Source organism: Coffea eugenioides, chromosome 2 (assembly GCF_003713205.1).
Source record: "Coffea eugenioides isolate CCC68of chromosome 2, Ceug_1.0, whole genome shotgun sequence".
NCBI lineage: Eukaryota > Viridiplantae > Streptophyta > Magnoliopsida > Gentianales > Rubiaceae > Coffea > Coffea eugenioides.
Window position 1 is genome coordinate 20111963 of NC_040036.1, and position 27485 is coordinate 20139447.

General features: G+C 36.3%; 4 protein-coding genes across 7 annotated transcripts; all 4 read left to right on the top strand.

The window, feature by feature from the left end:
• Positions 1-363: 363 nt before the first annotated feature.
• Positions 364-3632, top strand: LOC113762328 (cysteine proteinase RD21A-like). Its single transcript, XM_027305723.1, has 5 exons — positions 364-972; positions 1952-2187; positions 2296-2436; positions 2749-3201; positions 3289-3632. Exons 1-5 carry the CDS (start codon positions 513-515, stop codon positions 3388-3390), a joined length of 1392 nt encoding a protein of 463 aa, XP_027161524.1. The 5' UTR covers positions 364-512; the 3' UTR covers positions 3391-3632.
• Positions 3633-5780: 2148 nt separating this feature from the next.
• Positions 5781-13727, top strand: LOC113761727 (phosphatidylinositol 3,4,5-trisphosphate 3-phosphatase and protein-tyrosine-phosphatase PTEN2A). 3 transcript variants are annotated; one of them, XM_027304832.1, is made up of 13 exons: positions 5781-5978; positions 7350-7834; positions 8697-8798; positions 8877-8933; positions 9140-9205; positions 9906-10082; positions 10237-10323; positions 10418-10482; positions 10652-10728; positions 11295-11341; positions 12310-12440; positions 12626-12695; positions 12862-13727. In XM_027304832.1, exons 2-13 carry the CDS (start codon positions 7406-7408, stop codon positions 13408-13410), a joined length of 1857 nt encoding a protein of 618 aa, XP_027160633.1. In that variant the 5' UTR covers positions 5781-5978; positions 7350-7405; the 3' UTR covers positions 13411-13727. The 3 variants fall into 3 exon arrangements, with proteins under 3 accessions (XP_027160633.1, XP_027160636.1, XP_027160635.1); XM_027304835.1 differs by having other exon boundaries at positions 7388-7834; XM_027304834.1 differs by lacking the exon at positions 5781-5978 and adding an exon at positions 5990-6042.
• A 1017-nt stretch (positions 13728-14744) lies between these two features.
• Positions 14745-17628, top strand: LOC113763821 (leucine-rich repeat extensin-like protein 6). 2 transcript variants are annotated; one of them, XM_027307770.1, is made up of 7 exons: positions 14745-15040; positions 15144-15248; positions 15388-15514; positions 15652-15723; positions 16660-16705; positions 16823-17111; positions 17202-17628. In XM_027307770.1, exons 1-7 carry the CDS (start codon positions 14998-15000, stop codon positions 17237-17239), a joined length of 720 nt encoding a protein of 239 aa, XP_027163571.1. In that variant the 5' UTR covers positions 14745-14997; the 3' UTR covers positions 17240-17628. The 2 variants fall into 2 exon arrangements, with proteins under 2 accessions (XP_027163571.1, XP_027163570.1); XM_027307769.1 differs by having other exon boundaries at positions 14747-15040; positions 16820-17111.
• Positions 17629-24670: 7042 nt separating this feature from the next.
• On the top strand, positions 24671-26900 carry LOC113761845 (cyclin-D3-2). The gene is made up of 4 exons (XM_027305000.1): positions 24671-25454; positions 25552-25753; positions 25938-26068; positions 26244-26900. The coding sequence occupies exons 1-4, from the start codon at positions 24867-24869 to the stop codon at positions 26529-26531; spliced, it is 1209 nt and encodes a 402-aa protein (XP_027160801.1). The 5' UTR covers positions 24671-24866; the 3' UTR covers positions 26532-26900.
• The last annotated feature ends 585 nt before the right edge of the window (positions 26901-27485 follow it).

Here is a 27485-nt window from a genome sequence, read left to right on the forward strand (position 1 = left end):
ATTTAAAAGTAGTTTGGTCAAACCACAAGGGGGATAGATGTAATTAATCCTTAAAAATTTGATGGAAATCAATAAGGGTTATTTAGATTTTTGGCTATTTCCGTTACATATAAGTGACAGAAGTTAGTGTGGGGGAGGAATATGTTATTTGGTCAAATTTTAGGGATCGATTCGTTATTTGGTCAAATCTCAAGGGGGTAAATGTAATTAACCCTAACAGTCAACGGCAAAGACTAACGGTTGAGGGACCTTTTTGTTATTTGGTCAAATTTCAGGGATCGATTCGTTATTTGGTCAAACCTCAGGGGAGGTAAATGTAATTAACCCATTAATTTATCTCAACTCACGTTCTTCCTATTTTCTTCCCCACCATACCTCCCCGCTTCCCCAGCTTTTCTACCCTTTTCCTTTCCATTCTTCCCAACCAATCCCATCTCAGACACCCGCGACCCTTGTAAAGTTTTGATCTCGAAGCCCCCACAGAGGCCAGAAGCCCTTCATCCAACCCAACCATGGCTTCCTTCAAATGTTTTCTTGGCTTTTTCCTTGCGTTCTTGGTTGTTTCGTCTGCTTTAGACATGTCCATAATAGATTACGATAAAAGACATAAGAGCAGTGATAATGATGAGGTCAAAGCTCTTTACGAGTCTTGGCTTGTTAAACACGGGAAGAACTATAACGCTTTAGGCGAGAAAGAAAAAAGATTCGAGATTTTTAAGGATAATCTGAGATTTATTAAGGAACATAATGCTCAGGACCGTCCCTATAAATTGGGCTTGAACCGCTTTGCCGATCTGACCAATGACGAGTACCGTAGCATGTTTGTTGGTGGCCGGATGGATCGTTCGACCAGGTTGATGAACCGTCGTAGCAACGATCGCTATGCTTTGCGGGCTGGCGATAGCTTGCCTGAATCTGTCGACTGGAGAGCCAAAGGTGCCGTTGCTCCAGTCAAAGATCAAGGCCAGTGTGGTGAGTTTTGGTGAATGATTGTATAATTATTTTTTTTACCATTCTTTTGTGGGTTTTCGATTTCATAGTTTACTATTCTTTTCTGGTTTTTTGTTTTATTTCATCATGAGTTTGCCGTGTTTTGCGTTATCGGATGCCTTCCTGGCCATATTTAGCAATTTAATTTCGCATGGGATGGTGATAGTTGATTTTGTTCGTGGGACCAGGGGAATGCTGTTGTTGAATTTATTCTGGACACCGTCTTTCTCCGCTTGTGGAGTCTTTTCATTTTCTTCTACGGTCCTGTGTTTGTTTCTGGTTTAAGCTGTGGAGGTGGGGGCTTTTGTCTCCAAGATGGGGTCTGCTTGTTCGGATGTGATCCTTGTTTTTAATTGGAATTTTTGTTAGTATTTCAATATTGACCAAAGTCAATGCAGTAAATTGATTTACTTTACCATGTCCTGCTGGTTGGCTGGGTTAGTCAGCTATCATCGGGGCGCCAATCATAATTTTGGGGGAGAAAAGAGACGGTCTAATGAATTGCCACTTTTTAGTGTATTATGATGTTTTGTCTGCTCCAGGAAATCTAGTGTTGAACAGTCAATTGACGAATATCTGCCGTATATATTTTGTTCGCTTCAGTAAATCTTGCTTAGCAACATATTTTGATCGTGATTTAAATTGGAACCACCTTAGTTTTCCCTTACTTGAAACAATAGAAACTTGCTATCAGAAGGGGGGATTAAAAGAAATAATAATAAAGGAATCAAATTTCTTGACTATTTCATCCTGTCGAAAAACCATTAATTGTGTCAAGTGTGAACTCGTATGGCTCCTAACACTGGAGCGGTCTACTGACTATTTCATTGAATTTCTTGTATTCCTTTACATGCATATTTTATTATTAACCAAGTTTTTTGGGCATTTCTCTTCCTTCATGGTACTGTATATGATATTCCATTATACTAAATGATCTGAACTCAAAATGTTTGATATGAAGGGAGTTGCTGGGCGTTCTCAACAATAGGTGCAGTTGAAGGAATCAATCAGATTGTTACAGGAGAACTAGTGACCTTGTCAGAGCAGGAGCTGGTTGACTGTGACACATCTTACAACCAGGGTTGCAACGGCGGCCTGATGGATTATGCCTTCGAATTCATAATTAAAAATGGAGGCATTGATTCTGAGGAAGATTACCCTTACCATGCTCGTGGTGGCACATGTGATCAGTATCGGGTAAATATTAAGCCTTTAATCTTGAGAAACCATGTTGATTGCTTTACAAACAAATTTTTAATTATGAGCGAGCTAAATGGTTTTGGTTAATCTACTTCTTTGATTCAGAAAAATGCTCGGGTGGTCTCAATTGATGGTTATGAGGATGTTCCTGAAAATGACGAGAAGTCCTTGAAGAAAGCAGTGTCACATCAGCCGGTCAGTGTCGCCATTGAAGCAGGGGGCAGGGCATTTCAGCTTTACCACTCGGTATAATAGCATCATGCCTTTCCTTTTCCCAGTTTTAGTTATACTGCGGATGAGAATTAAACTTGCCATGCCATGACTGGTGGCACTAGTGTCTTGCGTAGGGGTTTGTAAACAAAAGAGTTTCTCTCCCTGTGCGGTTACGGGTTGAATATGTTTTCTGATAGCACTTTAAACTAACATGTTACCCGTTATATGTGTTATTTCTTGTTGTTCTGTGGACATTGACATTGATAGGTTAAATACTTGCAAAATGCATTGTTTCCGTCCTTATTTCAGGTTTTTGACCATTAGATTTCTTCATGAACCATTTAGGGTGTCTTCACCGGACAATGTGGAACACAGTTAGACCATGGTGTTGTTGCTGTTGGATATGGTACTGAAAATGGAGTAGATTACTGGACCGTGAGGAACTCATGGGGACCAAGTTGGGGAGAGAATGGCTACATCAGGCTTGAGAGGAACGTGGCCAATGTCACCACTGGGAAATGTGGAATTGCCATTGAACCCTCTTATCCTGTGAAGACCGGTGCCAACCCTCCAAATCCCGGCCCATCTCCTCCCTCTCCAGTAAAACCTCCATCTGTTTGTGATGAATACTACACATGCCCTGAAGCAAGCACATGCTGCTGTGTCTATGAATATGGTAACTACTGCTTTGGCTGGGGATGCTGTCCGCTTGAGTCTGCTACTTGCTGTGACGATCAGTCTAGCTGCTGCCCACATGATTACCCCATCTGCGATCTTGACGATGGCACTTGTCTGATGGTAGTATAGAATGTCCATTAATGCTAGAGCTATGTTTACCAGCTCTTTCTTCTAGCTTACTGATTGTGTATTTTGATGATGTGACAGAGCAAAGACAATCCACTCAAGGTAGCAGCATTGAAGAGGGGTCCTGCTAGACTCATTGGGCGTGGTGGTGCTCGTGCTAGCAGTAAAGTTAGCAGTTCTTAGAGGAATGTTTATATGTTTGCTGTGTGTGGGCGGGAGCTGAATATGCTGGACTTGTAGAAGACGGGTCCAATTAAAGCTTGTACAGCTTGGGCGAACGCCTAACCCCTTCTGGCTGCAGATGTTTTTATGCATTGTTCCATTGTAAATACTACTACTAGTTTCTTTCAAGTTACTTCACGAATGGAACTGTAAACCTTATTTATTTATTTACATTCAAAGAAGTATAGTTTGTCGTTCAGCGATTCATTGTTGGCTTCCCCTGTTTTGGATGTATGATTGCTGCTCTCTGAGTAGATACAGATGGCATCATTCAGACCACCAAACGAAGTAGGCATTCTTTTTGGTCTGGGACTATACCTGATGTCTTGCCTGTTGTTTCAGGAAGCAAAATCCTTAATGCATCACTTGCGATATTGACTGGGTACTCTATTAAATAACCGAATTTATTTGATCATCGTGGCTGAGAAATGGGGATAACAGATTAGATTTGCAAAAACCTCAAATTAACTACAATGAAGATTCTGTTACTAAATAGGCATCAGTGGTGTAAAATTTTCCTTGTGTGTATAAATCAATTAAGATTTGATCCAGTTATTTGAATGTGACGATACAAGTCAAACTTCCTGTCATCACCGAGGAAGAGAAAAAAGTAACCCTGATTTTAATTATTCTCTTTTTTCTTTTGGGCTAAATTTAATGCAAATGAGAACAAGCGCGTACGGTTGTTTGGATGGCAGCCAAGGGTGAGGGAAAGAAATGAGCCGGAGAGAATGTCGTGCGTTTTCTTCATTTGGGAGTTTTGATACTGCCTTATATTTTTTCCCTTCTTATTCTTTTCACAAGTGGCAGGAGATTGATGGAAAGTTACTTTTGTTTATTAAACTTAGGTATAATTTCATTTTTACCGGTTAAACAAACATCTATTTATTTGAATGGAAGGATAAATTTGTAAATTCAACCTGCCACTTACCCTTTCTCTTCATTTTCTCCTAAGACTCCCATACAACCAAAAAAATATAATTCTAGTATTCTCTCTTTCTTGTGTTCTCCCTTCTTTTCTTGCTTAAATTTTCTTTTCTAACTTGAACACCCAAACTAGGCATTAGTGTAGCGTTACTATTTGTATTAAAAGTTTAAATTCAAGGAATGAAAAATACACCAAAGGGAAAAAAGAAACTACTACTACTAGTTCTTACAAGTTAATTGTTTTAGGGTTAAATGCAGAAAATCCCACAAAGTATCACAGGAATTCCACTTTATGCTCTAAATTATTTTAAAAAGCACTTTATATTCCTAATCAACTAAAAAATGATAGAAAAATTAACTTCATTTTTAAATTTATGAATTAACCTACTTATCCACCATAAAAAGTTTTAAGTGGCAAGAACATCCTTTGGTGAGAAAAAACTTTCACTTAAATAAACTAATTTTCAGTTCATAAGAAAAGTCTAATGACTCTAATTTTGAGTTGTACTTTTGATTTATTGTATACAGGCGATTAATTGAATAATTAAGGCTTTTTTTTTAACTTCTAAATCTCAGGTATTGTATCGAACCTTTCTTATGAGATTTCAAATAAATTTTGTTATTACATAAAGATATGGCATTATGATGTGCTAGACAAGATAATGAGATTTTAGAAATTGCAATAGTGATTCTTCAGTTTTTTTTTGTTGCCTTTATGTATGTGTTTTCAATTAGAATTTTATTATAAAGTGGGAAATAGTCTATTTAAAGTGAAAAAATTTTCACATTAAAAGGGTATTTAAGCCACTTAAACTTTTAATGGAGGATAAACCAGTCACTCAATCAATTACTTGGATGGAGTTAATTTTTCCATCATTTTTTAGTTAACTAATGGAGTAAATTGCCTATTAACATAGTTTAGGGTGTAAAGTACAATTGATACAGTACTTTGTAGAGGTTTTTTACATTTAACCCAATATTTTATCTAAACCATATGTTATCGAAGAGCGTGCCATATCGGATAATAGGAAATGTTGTTCTTGAACAATTCATGGCCATGATTGGTTAACAAAATACATAAGGTTTAGATAACTGCATGTACATCACAACATCCATGTGTAAGATTCACAAAAATTTATTTTATATTTACTTTTTATTCAGAGCGAGTTATACCTTGAAGGAATGGATATACATCTTGGGGGAATTTATTTATTTATTTTTTTTTTTTTGCTTTGAGCATTTGGTATCCCACCATTAGTAAGACTAATCCGGATTCAGATCGAGGAGGATCCGAATCCGTTACATCTCGTGCAATTGAACAAAATGCAGTTAACGCCCAAGTCCGGGATGATAATAATAAGAAGCTAGAGTACCGACCAGAGTGGGTGGATGCAGATAAAAGTAGAAAGAACGAGGACTTGTAGGTAAATAGGGAGTAATTCCTAGACGGGATTCTTCAATCTGTCGCTTCATTTTCCAGAGAAGAATTAAAGAAAGAAGTAGATACACACAAAAGATATCAGTACGAGAAAAGCTACGAGAGAAGGACGACGTCGTTACGGAAAACCGCTCTACAACCGCCCGCTCTTCTTTAGCTCCCGTTGACTTCTTTTCTCCATCAGGTATTTGGGAGCTCTAATTTACTTTAATAATTTCTGCAAATGATGAAATCGTGTATCCATGCAGGTATACTGATTGATAGGATAATTTTGTGGTTTTGTTTTAGACGACTGGATATTTACTTGCTGATGTCTTTTATTACTTTGAGTTGTTAACGGAAGCTCGAAAAATTTGTTGATAATTGTGGATCGCTATTCAGTTGGGTCTATAACTTAATTGAAGCATTTTACTGTTTAAGTTTTCCTAGAATTTGGCAATTCTTTGACTAGCACTTCAATTTCTATCCGTAAAACCTCTTGCCTTGAGTTATTAAACAATCTTTCTTGTTTGTAAGCTTGCTATTGGTTGTTTGGTGTCTGGATTTTTTTTCGTTTCGACGGCAAAACCGTGTAAATGTAAGTTCTCATCTTGCTAGTTTCTCGTACATCGCGGATGTAATAGTAAAGTATAAAGGCCTAACTTTTTAATCAATGTGTCCAGTATACTTCTTGTTATAGTGAATCCAATCACGAGAAACTGATAATGGAGTTAGGAATGTCAAATTAGGATATGTCAGTAAAGTTCTCCAATGAAATTACTTTCGAGTAAGATTGATTACTGGAAATGCATATTATATTTTTTGCCATACTGGAAAATGGTCTGTATTTATGGAGGATTTGTTTCACAAGGAGGTCATAGCTCCAATTTTATGAATTCCTCTACTGGTTTCGCTGTTTATCTATTAACTAATTCATGAGATGTAGTAGTTGTTTTCTGACAAATATTATACTGATAGTGTTCTGTTGTGCTGTATTGGATATGCTTAGAACATTCAGAATATTGATTTCGTTTTTCAATCTAGTCTTATATCTGCAGTTTAGAGTCGTGTTACTCTAATTTGTTGGCCCAGGCAGAGTGGTTGTGGTGAATTTGAATCACCTACTTCTGCTTTTGATTTGTTTGATATGAAAAACTTCTCTCATGGAAACATCGTTATACATAGTGAATGCTTTAAATTGCATCCTGTTGGCTATGTTCACTTTCTAAGAAGGTTGAAATGCTTGAGTTTGGATTTTTAGATAGCATTCTATCTGCAAGTTTTTTTTGTTCATTAAGAAAGAGAATGTTTTACCAGGACAGTACCATTTGTGTCTCTTTTGTTGTATTTCCTTTCCTCTCTCCTTACAAAAGGACCTTCTCCAAGATTTCTTTTTCAGATAAGGGCCTAGGGGTTCGTAGAAACTCATGCTGAGAGTATTGATAGATATGATGCATTTGATGACAAGAAGCCTCCATCATTTTCTTATGCCTTATTTGTTTAACCCCATGTTAGGGCATTTTATGGTGTCTTTGTTCTTATCATTTTTTCCCTTTTTCCTTCTCTCCGGGTCCAGTGTTTTAGGAGGTTGGTGTTTTTGAATAAACAATTTAGGAGAATTGTGCTGTAAGAATGGAATCAGAATCTTCCGAACTATCAAATACATCACATGGTCAAACATCAGATGTACCGGTGGCATCTGCAATGGATTCTGCTCAACAGAATTCAGGACAAGATGCACCTTCTAAAGCATCAGTATCTGGAATCTCCAATTGGGCAAAGAATTTGAAAATCCCCCAGTCATTGGTAGGATCCCAGAATGAATCACCTACTGAAAGTTCAGGAAAATCATCCTTTTCACGTTTCACCAGTGGATTTGGATTGCGCCTGTCTCCAAAGGCTTCTCAGCAAGGAGAAAACTCTGATGGAACTCAACCAGCGGCACAGTCTGGTTTTATCGGAACAATTACGAAAGGAATTGTGGATTCTTCTAAAAGTGCTGTAAAAGCTGTTCAGGTTAAGGCTCGGCATGTTGTATCTCAAAATAAACGAAGATATCAGGTTGCTTGCTTATGCTTTTAGTGGTCTAAACCCTCCCCTCCCCCCCCCCCCACACACACACACACACACACACAAAACCCCACTTTGGTGTTATTTAAGTTTGCAAACTATTGAGAACCTATTTTTTTCTGTGTCTGGCTTTCTGTCTCGACATAGTGGGTGGAAGTGTTTTCAAACAATAGAACTTCTGTTCTTCAAACCTCACCAATGAACTAATGTGTTTCCTAACATTAATTATTGCGCTGTCTGCTAAAGTAAGAGTACTTTGTTTAAATTGGTTGGCTTTGTTGGATGCTACATGATGGCTGACCCAAGTACTGCAGAGTTTTACATGAGGCCTCTGTTTGTTGTAATAAAAAATTTTCCAAAGCTGGAATACTTTGTTTTGTGCATCATTCTGCCTGTTGAACTGCGCCATATGCAACGTGGTCGATGGTGTTTTTATGGTGGAAGAGGTTTTGGCTTTTGATTCATTTCATGTCCTTTCTCATTAATGGTTGATCTAAAACATGAAGTTGCGGTGAATGAATTGGGATTTCATGTTGTGATCAGAATTGATTCATAATGCTTCAAATAAGAAATAAATGGCTCAGGATGTATCATTCTTGATACCCAGAGATAATTTTTGTCTAGGGCTACCTTGAACCCCATGCGGCGTTTATCTTCCCTTTTGGCTGTAAAGATTAGTATTCTTCCTGCTCGTCCACTTAACTGTGATGACACTGGGCTTGAACCTTGTAAAATAGTATGTGGATCTTTTTTGTCAATATTGTAGGGTTATCTACTGAATTGTATCTTTTGGCTGCTTTGCATATTACTTTAGTGAGTGGGTATGCAAATATGACCTTTCCTGCTGTCTCAGGAAGGTGGATTTGACTTGGATATGACGTACATCACTGAGAATATAATTGCTATGGGTTTCCCTGCTGGTGACATGAGCTCTGGGTTTTTTGGCTATGTTGAGGTAACAAGCTGTGATAGTATGCATCTGAATCTTTATATGACTGGCAATAAACTTATACTGATGGATAATCATATCTAGGGATTTTATCGAAACCACATGGAAGAAGTTATTAAATTTTTTGAAACCCATCACAAGGTATTTACTTCCTTCCTTGACACATGTATCTATCTACTGCTATCAAATACTAATCCATATGCAAGTAAAAATAATGCATTTTTTTTATTTAACATTTTCACACCAAGTATTTGGTATTCTACTACAGCACAAATAATTCCTTGACCATAGCCTGTTCATGCTGGTTGGCCACTATTTTTCTCTCTTTGATCTGTTCTTAAATGCAGGACAAATACAAGGTCTACAACCTTTGTTCTGAGAGATTATATGATGTGTCATTGTTCGAGGGAAAGGTGTGTTATCATTCTTGTTGTTGTCTGCTCTTTGGTGTTTAACATTCAGTAATCAACTTGTGGTGGTTTCATTTTTCTTATTTAATTTACTTTGTTAGTCGTACTTCTCTTGTTATTCTTTTAGATCCTGTAGCATGTCTGGACTATTATGGGATTTAATAACAGGACGTGATTTGCTATTTAAATCTTTCCTCTGTGCACAGCATCAACTTTTAAGTACTGATTGTTGTCAATATCGTGCACCTGCATGGGGATATGGTGGTGAAAAATGGTTCTTTCTGATTGCAGAAAGGGATACATGCACTGACATTTTCAAGTTGGTTCTGTCTCACTGAAAAATCCCTAATTTTCCTTTTGATATGACATAAGACTGGTTTATGCTTCTGTGCTGCATGTTACTTTCTGGAGAAGTATTAGAATCTTAGAAGTGTAGTATTAAGTTTGTCATCTCCAAATCTGCCCAGTAAATATCAGTTTCTTCAAATTATTACTTGTAGAAAGGTTGTGCAGTCCTTAGAATCATTTAGACCAATATCTCCCTAGTGACTTTATGTTTTACTTATATGATATTTGAGTCATTATGTTCTGTAGTAGTAATTAAGAGTGTTTTCTGCACCATGCCTTTGCATCTGTACATTCCTCATATTAGAAGCAAAGTTTCAAAGTTTTGACAGCTCTTAAATTTGATGTAATTTTGCAGGTGGCCAGTTTCCCCTTTGACGACCATAATTGCCCGCCTGTTCAACTTATCATCTCATTTTGTCATAGTGCATATTCATGGTTGAAGGAGGATATTGAGAATGTTGTGGTTGTGCACTGCAAGGCCGGAATGGCTAGGACTGGGTTGATGATATCTAGCCTTCTTCTCTACTTGAAGGTAAAATTTCCAGATCCTACATAAGTTTTCTGTGGCATACATATATTCCTAGTACTTTGTTTGTCAGTAAAATTTATCTGTTGAAAGTTGTTTTGCCTTGAATTTTACAGCAGAACTTTGCTATATTAAGTTATCTGGTTTGATCTTCTTACAGTTCTTTCCCACGGCTGAGGAGTCTATTGATTACTACAATCAAAAAAGGTGTTTTGATGGAAAGGCTCTTGTTCTTCCTAGTCAGATTGTGAGTCTAATTTGAGTCTGCTTCAATCCTTCTTCCAATTCTTTCTTGCGATGTGGAGGGTGCATCCTTCTTACTGTGAACTTTTTCATGACAGAGGTATGTCAAATACTTTGAACGTATCTTAACCTACTTCAATGGAGAAAACCAGCCTGGGCGCAGGTAATTGGCTCTATATTGTGCTCTAAAAGATCTTTAGGGCAACAATTTTTATGTTGCACAGTTATTCATAATTAATAAATCTGGCTATGTAATGACTGAATGTTGACACGCTTGCTTAGCTACAAATCAGGTTTAGTGGGTATAATATTTTTTGGAATGCATTACACAGGTGCATGCTTAGAGGATTCCGGCTTCACAGATGTCCTTATTGGGTCAGGCCAGCTATCACTGTATCTGATCACAGTGGTAATCATCATCCTTTCTGTCCTATGCAGTCCTATTTTTGCTTATCTGTCACCTGTTTGTATTTTGTACATTTAATTATTTTTCGTTTTAGAATGTTTCCCCCTGATTATCCTATTTGATTTTAATCAGGGTCAACTTATTAATTTCCTCAAGTAAAATTGTAGCACCGCTGTGCAAATTCTCTTTCCCATGTTTTTACATGCCTCTGCATCACTGTGGTGCCTGGGAGTTGCCTCTCCTATTATAATGTGCTTTAAAAAGTTTTTTTTTTTTATTTTAATTTTTGACCTGTTACCAGGTTTAAGGTTCTACACTTCTACTGCCATTTTTCATTTGACTTTGTTGCATTTATTTAGTTGCCTGATAACTCCAATTAGCCACAATTTCACCAATCCTTTTGCTGTTATTTCTTGGATTATTGTACCATATGCTATTTGGTTTTCCATTCCACATTGATGGACTACCGTTCTTGTTTCCTGCCTTATATTTGATAACACACTTTCAGTAGTTTGTCAGAACGTGTATGCTACTTATGGTGTTTAAATTGATTTATGCATTATCTTCAGGAGTGCTGTTCTCGACAAGGAAACATCCAAGAACGAAAGATCTTGCGGTAGGTCTTTATGAAACTTAATGGCCGCAATTTCCACCCAAAGAGTTTGAAAGAAAAAGTTTATAGATGAACCATATTTTAGTTACACTAAAGTTCACTAATTTTCAAGTGAAAGTTGAAGTGTAACTGGTTAGAGAAGTGTTGCATATTGCTTAACCAATCTGCTATTTAGATGGGGTTTTAGTTTTGGGTTGTATATAGTTTGAGAGGCCTAGAGGCAGTAAATTTTATGTGACTACAGAATATAGACGAGGACTCTGTTTTTCTCTTTAAGAAATTGATACCTAGTCATGTGAGATGCTACGATTATAATTATCGTGTTTAGATGTTTTTCTATGAGTAATTCATAAATATGCCCAGATATGATAAACTATCAGGTACATACTGAAAATTTTACCAGCATAGTGTTATATAGTAGGAAGGTTAGTAGTTTTGACCAGAATACTGTTATGTAGTAGGAAGATTAGTAGTTATCGTCTTGCCAGTTGTCACCCCTGCTGTCCAACATCGTCAAATAAGAAAATGAAAAGTGAGTAGTTGTCAAAGAATTGATTATGTTAATATACACTTAAAAGAAATATAAAAGATTGACAGCGAGAATAAAAATGCAGAGAGCAAACATGACATAAAATGGGGTCGCTTCGTGGAAAATGTGACTGAATTGAGAATGTATCCTTGGATGTGGATAAACAGAAGAATATTTAGGGGATCCACAATTTTGTTAAACCTATAGAAGTAATGGAAGACTAAACTGTTAGTTGATGGTTATAGTATCTTGCAAGCATTTAAGTCAGAGCCAACTGACATTTTGAGTGTGGAGGCTGTCAGTGTACCTGTATGCATACGGATAATTCTTTTATAGCTGCATCTGTGAACCTATAATACAGTATATTGGTGCTGCTTGTGCTTTTTACTGGAAAATTTCTCATTCCAAGTATAAGCATTTTTTGTTCTGGGTTTATCTGCAGCCTGAAGAATATTGGTTTAGTGCACCAAAGAAAGGCATAATGGTGTTTGCCCTTCCTGGGGAGCCTGGTCTGACGGAATTGGCTGGGGACTTCAAAATTCATTTCCATGACCGACAAGGAGACTTTTATTGGTATCGACTATTATCCCTGTGATCTTTTGGAATAACAACCAACCTTCTCTACCTGCTTGCTTGTAAACATGAATACAAAAGGTGTCGGGGGAGGGGGGAGGGTGGTGGGTGAAACGCTTCCATCCTTTGCATGATTATTATTTAAGCTATGAATTTCTTGATGTTTTTGTGCCTCAATTCTTCAGTTGGCTGAATACAACAATGATAGAGAACAGAAAAATACTGAATACAAGTGATCTTGATGGTTTTGACAAGGTAATTATAGTAATTTGAAATGCCACTTATATGATTGATGTTCATTTATGCAATTGAGAGTTGCTATTTGAATGCAGAGATCTCCTTCTTCTTCTTCTTCTCTTTTTTTAATGTTCATTCCTATACTTTTCTACACAATGAGTTTTGATATTTGGAATCTGCACAGAGAAAATTGCCATCCCCTGGATTTCAAGTTGAAGTTGTGCTTGTGGACTATGATGCTGCCGTTCCTCCAACACGCCATTCAGAAACTGCTAATGACAAAACTGTTGAAAGTTCTGGTGCAGATACGGCTTCAGAACCCAGTCCTGTTGCAGTTCATGAGGCTGCAGTTGTCGAAAGTTCAGATAAAAATTCTGGAAGTAATGAAAAGGATGATGTGTTTTCTGACAGTGAGGCTGAGGAAACAGGCTCTTCAAGGAGGAGGGAAGTGAGTGGTGCCCCTGAATCCAGAAAAAGTGTCGATAAAAATATTGATGGCTCTGACCATAAAACAAGTTTAGATCAAAGTAAACATTTGACACGCGAAACTGAGCGTTTCTCTTTAGGAAGCACAGGTTCTGTACAGAATGAGCCAAGAAAGGATGCCGTTAAAGGATCTATACCCAATCCTGAAGTTACCAGCTCAACAGCAAATGTAAGTCAATTCAAAGCAATGGCTGCTGATGCCTCTGTTTTCACATTTGGAGATGAAGAGGATTATGAAAGTGAATAATTAAGATATGTGTCTATCACAGAAGAAGATATCCTGTACATAATTATCCTAGTGAATGGTGGGGTGCCCAAGTCCATGGCAACAGGAAGGTCTCTGTTCAATTCTATTTATTTCATTTAAGATGTGGTTATGGTTCTGAAACGATTTATCGCATTCTTTGGGTCTGGCTTGATGCAATGATTGCTCTTAGTTACTGTAAGTTCTTGAATTATGTCCGTATTCCTTGGGATGTGATCAAACAAGTTCCTTCTGACATGAGGTTCTCTATCTTGCACTCTCTTGTTTTTATGCACTTTTACCTGATGGCGGTTGCACTACTGCTTGAGCAAAAGAACATCAGCTGCACTACCTTCTACCTGTGAGAAGTGGAAATTTTGAATTCAACCAAGAGGGTATACCTATGGATGAGTCGATCAGGTTTGTTTGGATTGTAAGTTATTTGGGATTATTTGGGATATTTTTACTGTAGTACTTTTTGTGATGTGATGTATGTGAGATAAAAAGATAATTAGGAAGATAAAAAGGTGTATTGAAAATTGTAATGATGATGTAAGCAAATAAAATTAGGTAAATAATGCTCAATCCAAACAAATCTATGTGTTTCGTGGCTGGCTCACAAATTAAAATACAGTACTGTTAGTTACATAAAAGCCACGCATTTTCTCCGTAGTTTGGCATCCAGCCATTTTCTGCGTTGGCTCCACGTTGGCTAGAGGCCTTTTCTACCATTATTGACTCGAGCTCAAACCAGACCTACTAGGGAAGTGCCTTTTTTTTTCATGAAAGACTTAGTACAATACATGTCATCTATATAATTTTGAAGGAGGAGTTTCCAGTCAAGTCAACCTTAGATATGATAGTTTTTATTTTGTCTTCCAAAAGAAAAAGTCAACCTTACACGATACAAGATTAGAGGACAACTTCAATCCATCTTATTCGATAAGCAGAACCAACGCCAACAATCATAGTCGCGTATTTTTACGAGCGTGGTGGCGCTTTTAATCGGATATCTCTAAAGTCCAAGTTCAATTGATCTTCTACAAGTCAACTCAATTCTGAAATAGTAACTCAATTCTTCTGTAGAAAATCCCCTCCTCCTTTTCCATCAAGTATTATTTTGATTTTTAAGTTTTCAGATGTACACAACGGAAAATGAAAAGAATCCATTCAAGAGAAGTTGAAGTTATTTTATGACCGTATAATCCGATTAAAAGCATCCGCGCTTGTAAAAATACGCGAACGCGTGTTTTTCTGCTTTTGTTAAAACGCGTCATGCAGTCTTTGCCTCTGCCCCCTAAACAATCAATCCAAAATACTGCTGCTATCAATTTCCTGCATCCAACGTGCTACTGCCCCTTCTCGGAAATTAGAGAATTTACGAAATAACAAAGAAAGTCTTCCACTAGTCTTTATCTTAATTTGCTTCCACCTTCTCGGATATTATTTATTGCCTCCTGCGCTCCTGCTCAAATAATTCTAGATATGCATATATATGTAAGGGAACGATGTTGAAATTCACATAAAATTTTCTTCCCCTTCTCCATAATTATCTTCTTTTGAAGTTGGTACTCTTCTATAATAGCGTCCATGTCGATTTCTGGAATTCAAGGTCAACCCCTGGAGATCACCGGTAATCATTCTTCTCCTTCTTCGTTTACCACTTCCTTTTCTCTTTTGAACATTGTTGGTATTTCTGACGAATTCTTTCGGGAATCGGTAATGCACGTTTGCAGTTGTAGGCTGCAGCAAATTGAAGGATACGGAGTGGATTTCAAGACAAGATCCTTACGTTTGCCTGGAATACGCCAGCACTAAATTCCGTACCCGTACCCACACAGGTATGTAATTCTTATTATTTCCTCTTTTCATCTCTGTTTGATTGTTTTTTCAATTACTACTTGCATTCGAGCTTGTAAGAAAACTGTCCATTTTGTTGCCTAACTATTCTATTCTACTGCTACTTAATTACTCGTGTAGACGGTGGAAAAAACCCTACTTTTCAAGAGAAATTCGTCTTCTCCTTGATTGAAGGGCTAAGGGAGATCACTGTTGCTGTTTGGAACAGCAATACCATTACCTATGATGATTTTATCGGCAATGGAAAGTAATAATGTCATTTCTTTAACTTTCTGCTTTTTGTTTTCCCTGTATTCTATTCGTTGTATTAGTTTGAGTATTTTCTTTTTATTCTATACTTTTAGATGATTTTTTTTTTTTTTCCTATTGTTGTTAATCTATTAGGGTTCAGCTGCAGAAAGTGCTTTCTCAGGGATTTGATGATAGTTCTTGGCCACTCCAAACTAAAACCGGCAGGTATACTCTGCAAAAGATAAAAAGGGAAAATTACCTGCCGTATTCATTCTTTTGTAGGTTAATACATACTTGAACATTTAAACATATGGAATACTTGTTTATGTACTTTTATGTGTGCCTTATGTATCTTCACACAGACGCACTCACCATGTATATGTGTGTGTGTGTGTGTGTGTGTAGGGAAAACACCTAATAGTATTTTCTGCTCCATCTTGCCATTTGGGTATTAATAAGTAGAAGAAAGATATTTTGGAAACTGAAACTGCTTTTGGAGTCAACACTTTAGAAGACTAGAAGGTTACATTGTAGTTTTAACTTGATAAAGCTAATTGGAAAACAATTGTCACTACGCTTATGAAAGATATATAGGATTTTAGTAGCTATACACACAGAAACAGAGCTGCAATAGAATCTGAAGGCTTATGGGCAATCCAAATAGTTATCAGTATCCAAGTTACAGATCTCCATAATTTTAAGGTGTATGTTGAAAGAAACAAGAGAAGTTAAAAGTTAAATTTACTATTTGATAGGCCCCTCTTTCAAGTTTTACTCTTAAAAAGTATCTGTTTGAAATGGGGGTTGGACTTTGCAGTTTGACATTGCATTATGTGTCTTGCCAATAGATTTTAGATCTTTGAGGGGAGGGGTATGGGTGTTGAAGCATGTTATTTGGACATTTGGAGAACTTCCACATTTTCTTTTAATTAAAATCTTTAAGTACACCGTTGGATCAAAAAATCAGTAAAGAGATTGATGGTTTTAGGATACTGGTGAAAACAATAAAACACGCTAGCATGTCTTGTATCTTGCCCTTGTGATGTCTATCGTCATTTTAAGTCAGTCATACATGTGCCACGGATTGCTAGATGTTGTATAATGCTCTGCTTATATCAAAGAAGGGGATCTTTAGACTTCTAAATACTGTTACTGTCGCAGGCATGCTGGAGAAGTTCGGCTGATTATGCACTATGCAAATGCTAATGTAAGTGTCTTATCTCATAAATTTCCACATATTGTTAATGGTAGAATAATACTTATCAAACTGTGCATTAAAGAGGCTAATGGTTCTTTTTTTCTACTGTCGTCTTTTCAAAAGAAGCCTGCAACAAGTTATGCTCCATCCGCTCCACCTTATGTGGCACCACCAATACCCCAAAGTTCTTTGTATGCTGCTCCCCCCCCATCTGTTGGGTCTTATCTACCTCCAACAACCTATCCTGCTCCACCTCCTCCCTATTCACCATATCCTCCTAATCCTGCAGCATACGTGCCAGCACCATATTATCCTCCTGCTCAAGCTGCTTATCCTGCAGCTTATGGAGCACCTTCAGCTTATCCTCCACCACCATATCCACCTCCACCTTATGATCCATCTCATTACCATACAGGTAATTTTTATTACTGCAAGTGTTTATTTTCCTAAAATATAATATAATATGTTTTCACTTGAACTAATTTGAATGTTTAATTTCTGTCAGGTCCATTCCCTGGAATCTATCGTCCACCACCATACTGAGATAAAGCTCGCTATCGGTATTAGTGGAGAGAGCACGTCTACATTTTAGTGACAGTTATCTTTGTAACTGGGCTTGGTAGTTTTATTATCTGACATCAGGAACAATTAACCCTTTTACTAACAGCAATTCTTATGTGGTTGGAAACTGTTTATATGGTGCTTAGAACAGAAGAAGGCATGATTTTTTTTTCCTATTGTTTGTCTGCCTATATAAAGATGTGAAATTGTATGTAATCTTTTGTTTCCCTTTGCTTTGGGGGAGGTGATTGAAGCATCATATGGATCATCTGCACCCAGGACAAATGAAATTTGAAGCATCCAGTTGCTTAATTTCTCGTTTCTTTCTGGGTTTGTTTGTATTGTAAGTTATTTGAGATATTTTTACTGTAGCACTTTTTGTGATGTGATGTATGTGAGATGAAAAGGTAATTGGAAAGGTAGAAAGGTGTATTGAAAATTGTAATGATGATGTAAGCAAATATATTTGGGGAAATAAAGGCTAATCCAAACAAACCCTTGTTTTTTCTTTTCTTCTTAATTCGTAATCACAGAATTTGACAATCATTGCCTTCTCATCAAAATTGCTTGTCATTCTTTTGAAAGCTTAGCCATTATAGACTCTCGAGCTGAACTAACTATTGCTGTTATTCCTCAAGTTTCAAATTTCTTTTTTTTTGGGGGGCGGGGAAGCTTTAAACATGATCCCCGTTGAGATTTTATTTTTCAATTGATGAAATGGCTTCCAAACAAGACGTTTCCTTGATGCACAGTTGGGTTATAAAATCCCATGGAAAATGTCCATTAGTTGTTCACGTGAACCTCGCCGGAGGGGCAACTTCAATCATTCCTGGTCTCTGTAACACAATTATTGTCATGATCTTAGAATACAGCTGGATGTTAGCGATCCATTTTTGGCTAAAAGAGCCAATTGCCACTTGCACCACATTTGCGGAAAAAGTCAAACCGTAGGGGATCAAAATTGTAATAATGTTGTACCTGTAACTTCGTTTTATGCTAATTTTTGTCCGAGATGACCTCCTCTTTGTGTGTGTGTTTTTTTTTTCTTGCGTGTCGTGTCCGAGAATCTGTTGCTGCAGAAGACTTATCAATGTATCAATAGTAAGGAAAATGAAAGTTGGACATCCTAATGCAGTCATTATTATTAGTGGATCAATGCGCTCAAGGATACACTAGAGAAAAGTGGCTGCAATTAGTGCATGTGAGGATGAATCAGGAATCAAGAAATGAAGCATGTACAAGTCATTTCAAATTGACTAATGCGAAATCATCCGATGAATAGACCTTTCAACAATATACCCTTTTGACCGTCTGCGAGAGATTTTGACACATGAAGCTAGCTAGCATTTGAGATTGCTTTCGGTGTTCCACTTTCGCTTCCCGTGCTTTGGTTTCTTTTTGGAGCAAGTGCGCCCCCTTCCCCTCTTATGTGTTAAGGCCATGGTCCTCGTCGAATTCAGGCAGGTCGAGGAGGGTCGTGTGTTTACATACATACATGCAATATGGCTCCACGCCCACTCCATGGCAGTCACAGAACACAAAAATCATGAGCAAAGAAAAAAAAAAAACAGAAGAAAATTCAAACTCCCCGTGAACTATACAGTAAGGAACAAATGCTACCATCTGTCAATGATCGTCACTTGACAGCTACCCAAGAATTGGTGTTCGTGCTGCACATGCACCTTTTTCCTCTTGCTCAAACTGAATACTCCCTGAATCCTACACAGCGAAGAATACCATCTGCTACTGTAGAATCAATTAGTAATGTGGTGCGGACAACCCATTATAGAATCATTTGCGCTCTTAAGGTGCACGTACGTGGCCGTTGAACAAAACATTTCTTGCGTTATTTTTATTTTTTGTGTTTCTTCTGTCCCTTTTTTTTTTTCCTTCCCCTGTGGCCTGTGGGCGGAGGCATGATTTTCTCGGGTCAATGATGGGGGACAATCCTATAAAGGGTGGTGTATGCTTCTGTTCGGTTTGACAAATCTTTGGAAGTGGAGGAGAAATGATTGATGATTCATTTCGAAAAGTCGATTTATTGTCTGGCATTTTTGAGTGAGTTAAATTCAAAAAACAAAAAAGGGTGGTGGGCCAATTTGACTTTGGCAGTCGGCATGATGCAAAAGCTGGGCTGGTGTTTTCATTTGTGGTTGTTTAACTTGGTGGTGCTGTTTGGTAGTGCTAGTGCTGAATGCTGATAGGAGTATTATGATGCATTGAAGCTGATGAATTAGCGCCTTAATAACTGTACTAACTATCTAATCTTGTTTGATAATTAGTTGGTTTGTGGCTGGCCGTCACCTCCAACCCCCATACCCCACTTCTCATTTGTCGTCTTTGTGAACAAATTAGATTGAGCAATCTGATGCATTATTGTTTCTCACCAAAAAATAAAAATAAAAGCAGAAACGAGCAATCTAATACGCGGAGAGGAAAACCCAATCAATAATAATATGTCTCCAGAAATTTGATTTGGATACTTGTAGTATATTCTGTTGCAGAATGACGGCCGAAGACCCGATACATTAGACTCGTACGTACTTCTGCAACCAAAGAAGTCCTACCCAGAAAAAAACAAAAAGCTACGAGGAAACAATTGAATCAGAGAGATGTTCGCTAGGCGGCAATTTTTTTTTTTTTTTCCCAATTCTACTTCATCATGCTGGTTGATTTACGAGTAAAACGATGTTATGAAATGTGTCTAAAAAATTAGAATGTGATAAAGAGTAAAATTTAATTTAAGCATGTGACGAAAACAATGGTGGAACAAGAGGCAATGAAAACGAGTAGTAAGTTTGTAATGCCTTCTCTAGGAGCAAAACAAACTTGATCATGAAATGGCGACACTGGACTCTAGCAAAGAGCCAAAGCCTAAGCTTAGAACGATGAGCGGAGTGTATAATTCGTGCTCCAGAACACGGATTAATTTTAGGTTAGTAGGTGAGACATCGTCCTATTTTACAGGATTTATGTTGGAAATCCGATTATCAGTACTATTTACCAAAATGAATCTACTGGTGCCGGTGGCAATACCAATAAAGAAAGACCCAGCTTTCACAAACAGTTCTGCAAAATCTTTGCGAAATGACAAAAGATACAGCAGCATGGATGGAGAAAGCTACTTTAATATCCCGGCTAAGTCTAACCCTTGCGTCCTATACTCCTATACTCCTATTCCTCCCCCGTCTTTCTACGCTGCCGTTCGGGTGGGTACGGTCGGGTACTCACCCTGTACACAAATTGGCTAACGTGTGTGTGACTCGCATCTTACGGGTGAGTTATTTTTTAATCATTATTCATCCTGCATATCAATAGGGACTCGATTATAGAGTATTTGTTAAGATAAGGTCGAATCAACGAGTATCCGTCCTGCTTATCATTTATTTTTTTAAAAAATAATTTATAATAATTTAATTTTATATTTTACATATTCATCTAAGATTTAATAAAGAATTTTTCACAAAAAAGTCTTCCACCAAAAAAAAAACATGCGAACAGAATTCAATAAAAAGGAAAAAAATTAAAAGAATTCAAAATTAATAAAATTTTAAAATAAGTAGCAACTTTTTTAAAATATATATTCCATATTAATTAAATTCTTTTCTAAAAAACATAAGATCGTGATCTCTATAAATGAATCTTTTAAACAAACTATAGTCTCTCGTATTTGTAATATAATTTGTCCAATAAAATTAGTTATTTAATTCTAAAAAATATTATTTTATAGTATGTATATAAAAATAAAAAAGTATATATATGCAGGATGAGTTGAATATCCGCAAGTTTTAATTATGTGATTTTAACTCATCCCGCATGTAAGCGAGTACCCTATCATCTTTTGATCGAATTAAATAATATGAATCGAGTATTCTAATTTTTGAATTTGATTGGATTGGATATAATGAGTTTTTGAGTGTGCGGGTATTTTTGGCCACCCCTATATGTTTTGTACTTGATTCCTGGTTCCTCGAACCCACCCAAGTCCAGGCCAAGCCAGTCCACGGTCCAGTCTATGGCCTACTACCTTTTTCCTTTTAATTTTCCCCCCGTACATTCTACCCCATGATACTACTACCATACATCGATTATTGCTGGGTTAAATGACAAGAAACTTAATACTCTTAAACTAGTATTGCAAACTAGTATTGCAACCCGCGTTATGCATGGATTTATGTGTAATAAAATATTAATAATAAATGAATTATTTATATTAGTTACATGAAAAAATGTGAAAAAAATCAAATTTATTTTAGTATATAATTTATATTGTATTTATGTACCTTATCTAAAACCTCAACGTATATTAAAAAATACGGACAAAGGTCACAAAAATATCTAAAAAAATACTAAAAACACATCAAATATAAATTGTTACCCCTTCCTTCCATGTTCTCTTTTTTTGCATCACTTCCCATTAACATTCCCTTACTTTTCATTAACCTTGTTCTCGCCTTTCTAACCCAAACTTTCCACATTCCTCCAATTCGTTTCTTTCCTACAAACTCTACATTTCTTTCACTCTACCCTGTTTCTATTAAATCATGCAATTTCTTACCCAATTTCGCAACCTATTTATCTCCTATTATGTTACTCTCCATATATAGTTGTAAATAATAACCAATTTTTTAACTTGCTCTTCAACAAATGAGTATGGGTATGCAATTTTATTAACTTTAAATGGGTAACCCAATAAAAATCATTATTTAATGGCTATTAAACGGATAGATTGGAACTATCTATTTAGACCTAATTAAATTAGACGTAGATTCAAATTCATTAGTAAGCAAATTTAAATCACTACAAATTCAATAATTATATTCTACTTTTTGCAAAAGCATATTTAACGTTCTTTTCCTACTCTTTAATTTTTACTTTTCTAATTTTTGTTAAATTTTATCGTACTTCCGCCCTTCCCTTCCATCAAAGTTTTAATTAATTCATTAAGTGTAAATTGATCTCTTGCATTCACACCTAAATTATTTTGAGATTCTTGTAGAGTGACAAAATTAAAACTTCTCATGATCACCACTATTGATTCTTTTGTGTAATTTTTTTAGGTAAAAAAATATTTATTAATGCAATGTGTTCTTATTTTTGTTGATTACAATGGTATCTTATTTTGTTGCTCAAAGAATATGGGAGAAAAAATAAATAAAATTTTGTAGTGGATTGTAAATGTGTAAGATAACCAAAATCATGTAAAACTATATCCATTTAACCCACATAAATAATCAATTTTGATAGTTTCATCACAACCCACAACTACAGCTCATTTGACTTTATTTTCTCTAACCCTATATTCCTTTAACTATTTAGGATTCATTACCTTATTTTTATCCTTCTTGGCCCTATACTCCAGTCTTTCTATTCCTTTTATCATTTAGGATTTATTACCTCGCTTTTCAATTTTTTCTTCTTTCAAATAAAGATTAAAGTTATAGTCATGAAGGTAAAATAATTGGGTATAATTTTGATGAAATACTACTATTTTTTATGACAATCACTCAAGATAATCGTTTAAACAAATATTTGTTTTAAATTTTTTAATAAACATTCCGAAAAACAACCATCTAAATGCCCCTTTTATTAATTTAAAATTCATCTCAAAATTTTGTTTTATGTGCACTTTTTGATGTATGTGTTATGTATAAAATTATCCAGATACAGTTTTGTGCATGTAAAAAATTATCTACATGACGTTGTATGTCAAAATATTTATTTCATTGGTTGGAATCTTCGTCAAATAAGATAAGTTTAATGTTAAAAAAAAATTTATTTAGTTGCAAAAGGTAAAATGGTTAAAGAATGGCTATAATTAGATATGTTATCCGAATGTTTGACAAATCTACATATATATCTGGAAGGACAGTGCTAAAAATATTATTATATAGATAATTAAAAAAGGGATTAGTCACATTATTCCTCAGATTGACAAATCAATCTTATTAATCAAGAAATAAAATGGGCTAAAGCGATAAAGTTGTAATAGGGTGAATGATTTTAACATGGGACTAATCAAATTATCCAAATTTATTTTCTTTACTTATGGAGGGAAAAAGGGGTTAAAGTCTGAAAACAAACTATAAACGATTTATTAAACACTCATTTTAAGTGGGAAAGAAAGTTTTAAATTTTAAATTGGAATTGTCATGGGATTAGTTGTAAATCACAGTATTTCAAACTTTTTAATTGAATTTATGAATTAAAATAAATAAAAAATCTAGAAAAAAAGTATGGGAGATTTGGAAGCCATCGAGGAGGCCTCCGCTAAAACCTCTCCTGCAATATATATATATATATAGATATAGATATCTGTTTCAGATAGAAAAGGGTCTTATACTTGAGTCTTATATTTCAAATATTATTTCAAGAAGGGTCTTATACTTGAGTCTTGTAGATAGAAAATAACGTTTAAAAAGTCATCTTGAAATGGTCCAATAATGTTCAACTTCGGATTAATCAATCAATCGAGACCGATGCGGCATTAACCGGACACCAGGTGATTGACGCCGGGAAAAATTATACATCCATAAAGTACGCAGTTATTATTAGGCTACAAAAGTGCAAAAAGCTCTTCAGTTTAATTAAAATGTCAGTAATAAAAAAGTACTAGCAGTTTAAAAGAAAATTACAGTAGGATGGTTTTTCATTTTGATAGGGTGGCGGTAGGGCTGGTGACTGGTCTGCGGCTTGGTGTGCGTGCCTGTGATTCCTCACTTACCAAAGGCACAATACTAATCAACTAATTATAGAATAGTTAGCCATCAAGAGAGTTTTAAAACTCTACTTGGATGCAAGTTAAAAGATTAATCCCTTAGTTTGTATTCTAAAAAATTCAGATTTTTCTAAAAAAATTTGCTAGTAGATATGTAAGCATTCGTCTGAGTCAGTGATAGTTTAGTACTCTCTAGATTTTCCTTTCCTTGGATCTCTTTAGATCCCCCTCCCTTAATATAGAGTAGAAGTAGGTTTAAAATAGATTCTATCATGTCCACAAAAAAAAAAACCCTTGGATCTCTTTAAGTTCCCTCCCCCTACTAGGTCAGTGGTAGTTTAGTGCCCTCTAGATTTTCCTTGGACCTCTTTAACTCCTTCTCCCCTAGTATAGAGTAGAAATAGGTTTAAAATAGATTCTATCGTGTTAAAAAAAATTTTTTTAGACCTTTTTAGACCCCTTCCCTTTAGCATAAGGTAGTAGTGGATCTAGAATAGATTTTATTGTGTAAAAAAAAAAAAAGAGGAAAGCACAATATTAGTAGTAGTACATAGCAGCTGGTGCCGTATTTTGAGAAAATAAAAAGAAGAAAAGAAAAAACCAACCAAACCAAAATATTACCCCAAATCTGAAATCTCACCTTTGAGTATATAATAACGAAAAGACAAGCGTGACAGCCACTCTGATAAAATCCCTCCTTCCTTTTCTTTCTCTCTGTTTTTGAGAAGCACTCCTGAGGCTGAGAGAGAGGGAGAGCCAAAGACAGAGGGGACGTTGGACTTTGGGAACTACTATGAGCTTTTCTTTTCTTCTTTTCTCTTTTGTATGATGAGCAACAGCAGAGTACAGCAGGGACCTCTTCTTCTTTGAAAAAAGGAGGAGGAGAAGAAGATGGCTATAGAGAAAAATGTGCATTACCATCCGCAAACACAACACCAAAGCCTCCAATCATTCTCCTTAGATGCTCTTTATTGTGAAGAAGAAAAATGGGGAGACGTGGAACAAGAAGGAGAAGAAGACGAAGGAGTTCTAGATGTCTGTGAAAGTAATACCAATGCTATCTTAAAGAATAACAACAACAATGGAACAGCAACAAACTGCCCTTCTTCTCTTTTTCCTCCTCCTCTGCACCTTCCCTTGTTGGAGCAAGACTTGTTCTGGGAAGATGAAGAGCTTCTGTCCCTTTTCTCTAAAGAGAAAGAAACTCAACATCTTGCTTCTTCTGGCAACGCTAATGCAAAAGATCCCGTATTCTCAGCTGCTCGTCGAGAGGCTGTGGAATGGATTCTAAAAGTCAATGCCTATTATGGATTCTCTACTTTGACTGCTATTCTTGCCATCAATTATCTCGACAGATTCCTTTCTAGCCTACATTATCAGAAGGATAAGCCATGGATGATCCAACTTGCATCCCTCACTTGCCTCTCGCTGGCTGCAAAAGTTGAAGAGATCCAAGTTCCCCTTCTTTTAGACTTTCAAGTATGTACAATGCCGAGTTTTCATTCTTTTCCTTATGAAATTGTGGTTTTGATATACCACATAATTATGGTTCTCTTATTCTTGGCTATGCAATTAGGTGTTGGACTCAAAATATGTGTTTGAGGCTAAAACCATTCAGAAAATGGAGCTATTGATTCTATCCACACTCAAATGGAGGATGAATCCAGTGACCCCAATTTCATTTCTTGATCACATAATAAGGAGGCTGGGATTGAAGAGCCATGTCCACTGGGAGTTTCTCAGGAGATGCGAGAGTCTCCTCCTCACGGTCATGCCTGGTAAGACTGGGACAGAGAGCTGCTTAATTAAAGGTTCTTGGATCTCATTTTTTGTGAAAAGTTAAGACATTTTGATAAGTATCTGTACAAAAAGAAAAATAAAACAATATATTCTGTACTAACCAGTAACGACCCTTTTGAGTATTTTCATAATTTTGTACCTTTGTTGCTTTGGACTGTATAGATTCAGGATTCTCAAGTTATCTTCCATCTGTGCTGGCTACCGCAATTATGCTTCACGTTATTCATCAAGTGGATCCATATAATGCCATTGACTATGAGAACCAACTTCTTGAAGTTCTCGGAATCAGCAAGGTTCGTTGTATGTCTGGTTTTTTGTCCGTCATTTTCTGCTACTACCAGCCTCCCTATTCTTCTCTTCACAATTAATCATTTATTACGAGTATATAATATCTTGGTAGTATTAAGGTTATTAGAGATAATCACATTGTTGAATTCTTGCTGATTAAAAACCAACTCTGTTTTACAGACAAAAGTGACCGATTGCTATGAAGCCATTGCAGTGCTATCAAGCACTAGCAATTCTCTTAAGCGGAAATATGATCCAGTTCCAAGCAGCCCTCTTGGTGTAATGGATGCATTTTTCAACTCTGGTAGCTCAAATGATTCCTGGGTGGGTACAACGGGGGGTTTGTCTGGTTCTTCTCCTCCTGAGGAGCCTCAGCCCCTGATCAAGAAGAGCAGAGTTCAAGAACAGCAGATGAGACTGCCCTCATTGACCAGGGTATTTGTGGACATTGTTGGCAGCCCTCGTTAATAGCAGTATTACTATAATCTATGTGCATGCAGGATGCAACTTCCAATACACAACTAAGTCCCTGCTTGCCTACGTCCTTAATATATCCAAGTAAATCTTTGGTTCAAGTTCTTCCTCTCTCAGCTTGGAATTACATGTTATCACTGTTGGGAGCAGATGGCTGGCGAATTGCTAAAAAAAAACCGGAGTGAAAGAGAGAGAGAGAGAGAGAGAGATAGAGATGGATACATTCTTCCTCTCTCCGTTTCAGTTTCTCTCTCATGACATCATTGTCTCTCTCTTCCTCTTTCTCTCAAGTCATTCTCAATTATACTACTTTATATGGACATGTTCATAAAACCAATATAAATTCCCAACTTATTTGTTTAATCTTTTTGAAGATTGATCCCTTTCAATTTCAGCTGTTTGAACTCCTTGACTAATTTATTGCAAGTACATTGCTGGCCTAGCTTTACTTAGGAAATCTATTGGTCTATGAATTAAGAGTAATTTCTATGAATTAGGAAATCTATTTCTATGTAGATAACGGATGTAATCAAGTAACATGCTAATTGCGAGGTAGGTTGGTGTAACGCGGACAGCTTACCATAAATTTGTTTCAGTAATTGGGGAATAGGATGTTGCAGGGCAAGTTGTTGGCCGGTGGGGAAACTCAAGGGTTGTAGCATTTGGCTAGGGATCTCTTACATGTTCGGATTGCATTTTTCTGAATTTTTTTTAAAAAAAATACTGTAGCTATTTGATATTTGTAAGGCAAAAAGTGATTGGAAAATTTGTTCATGAAAAACGTAATAATTTTTCTTTGGAAAATTGCTTTCCAAATAAGATGTTTTTGTCTTTTGACTTTTATTGGTTATATCCTTCAAATTATATGACATTTTAAGTTTTATGTCCAATTGAATTCATTTTCAAGTTTATCTTCTACAACACACTGGGATATATAATAACTTAATC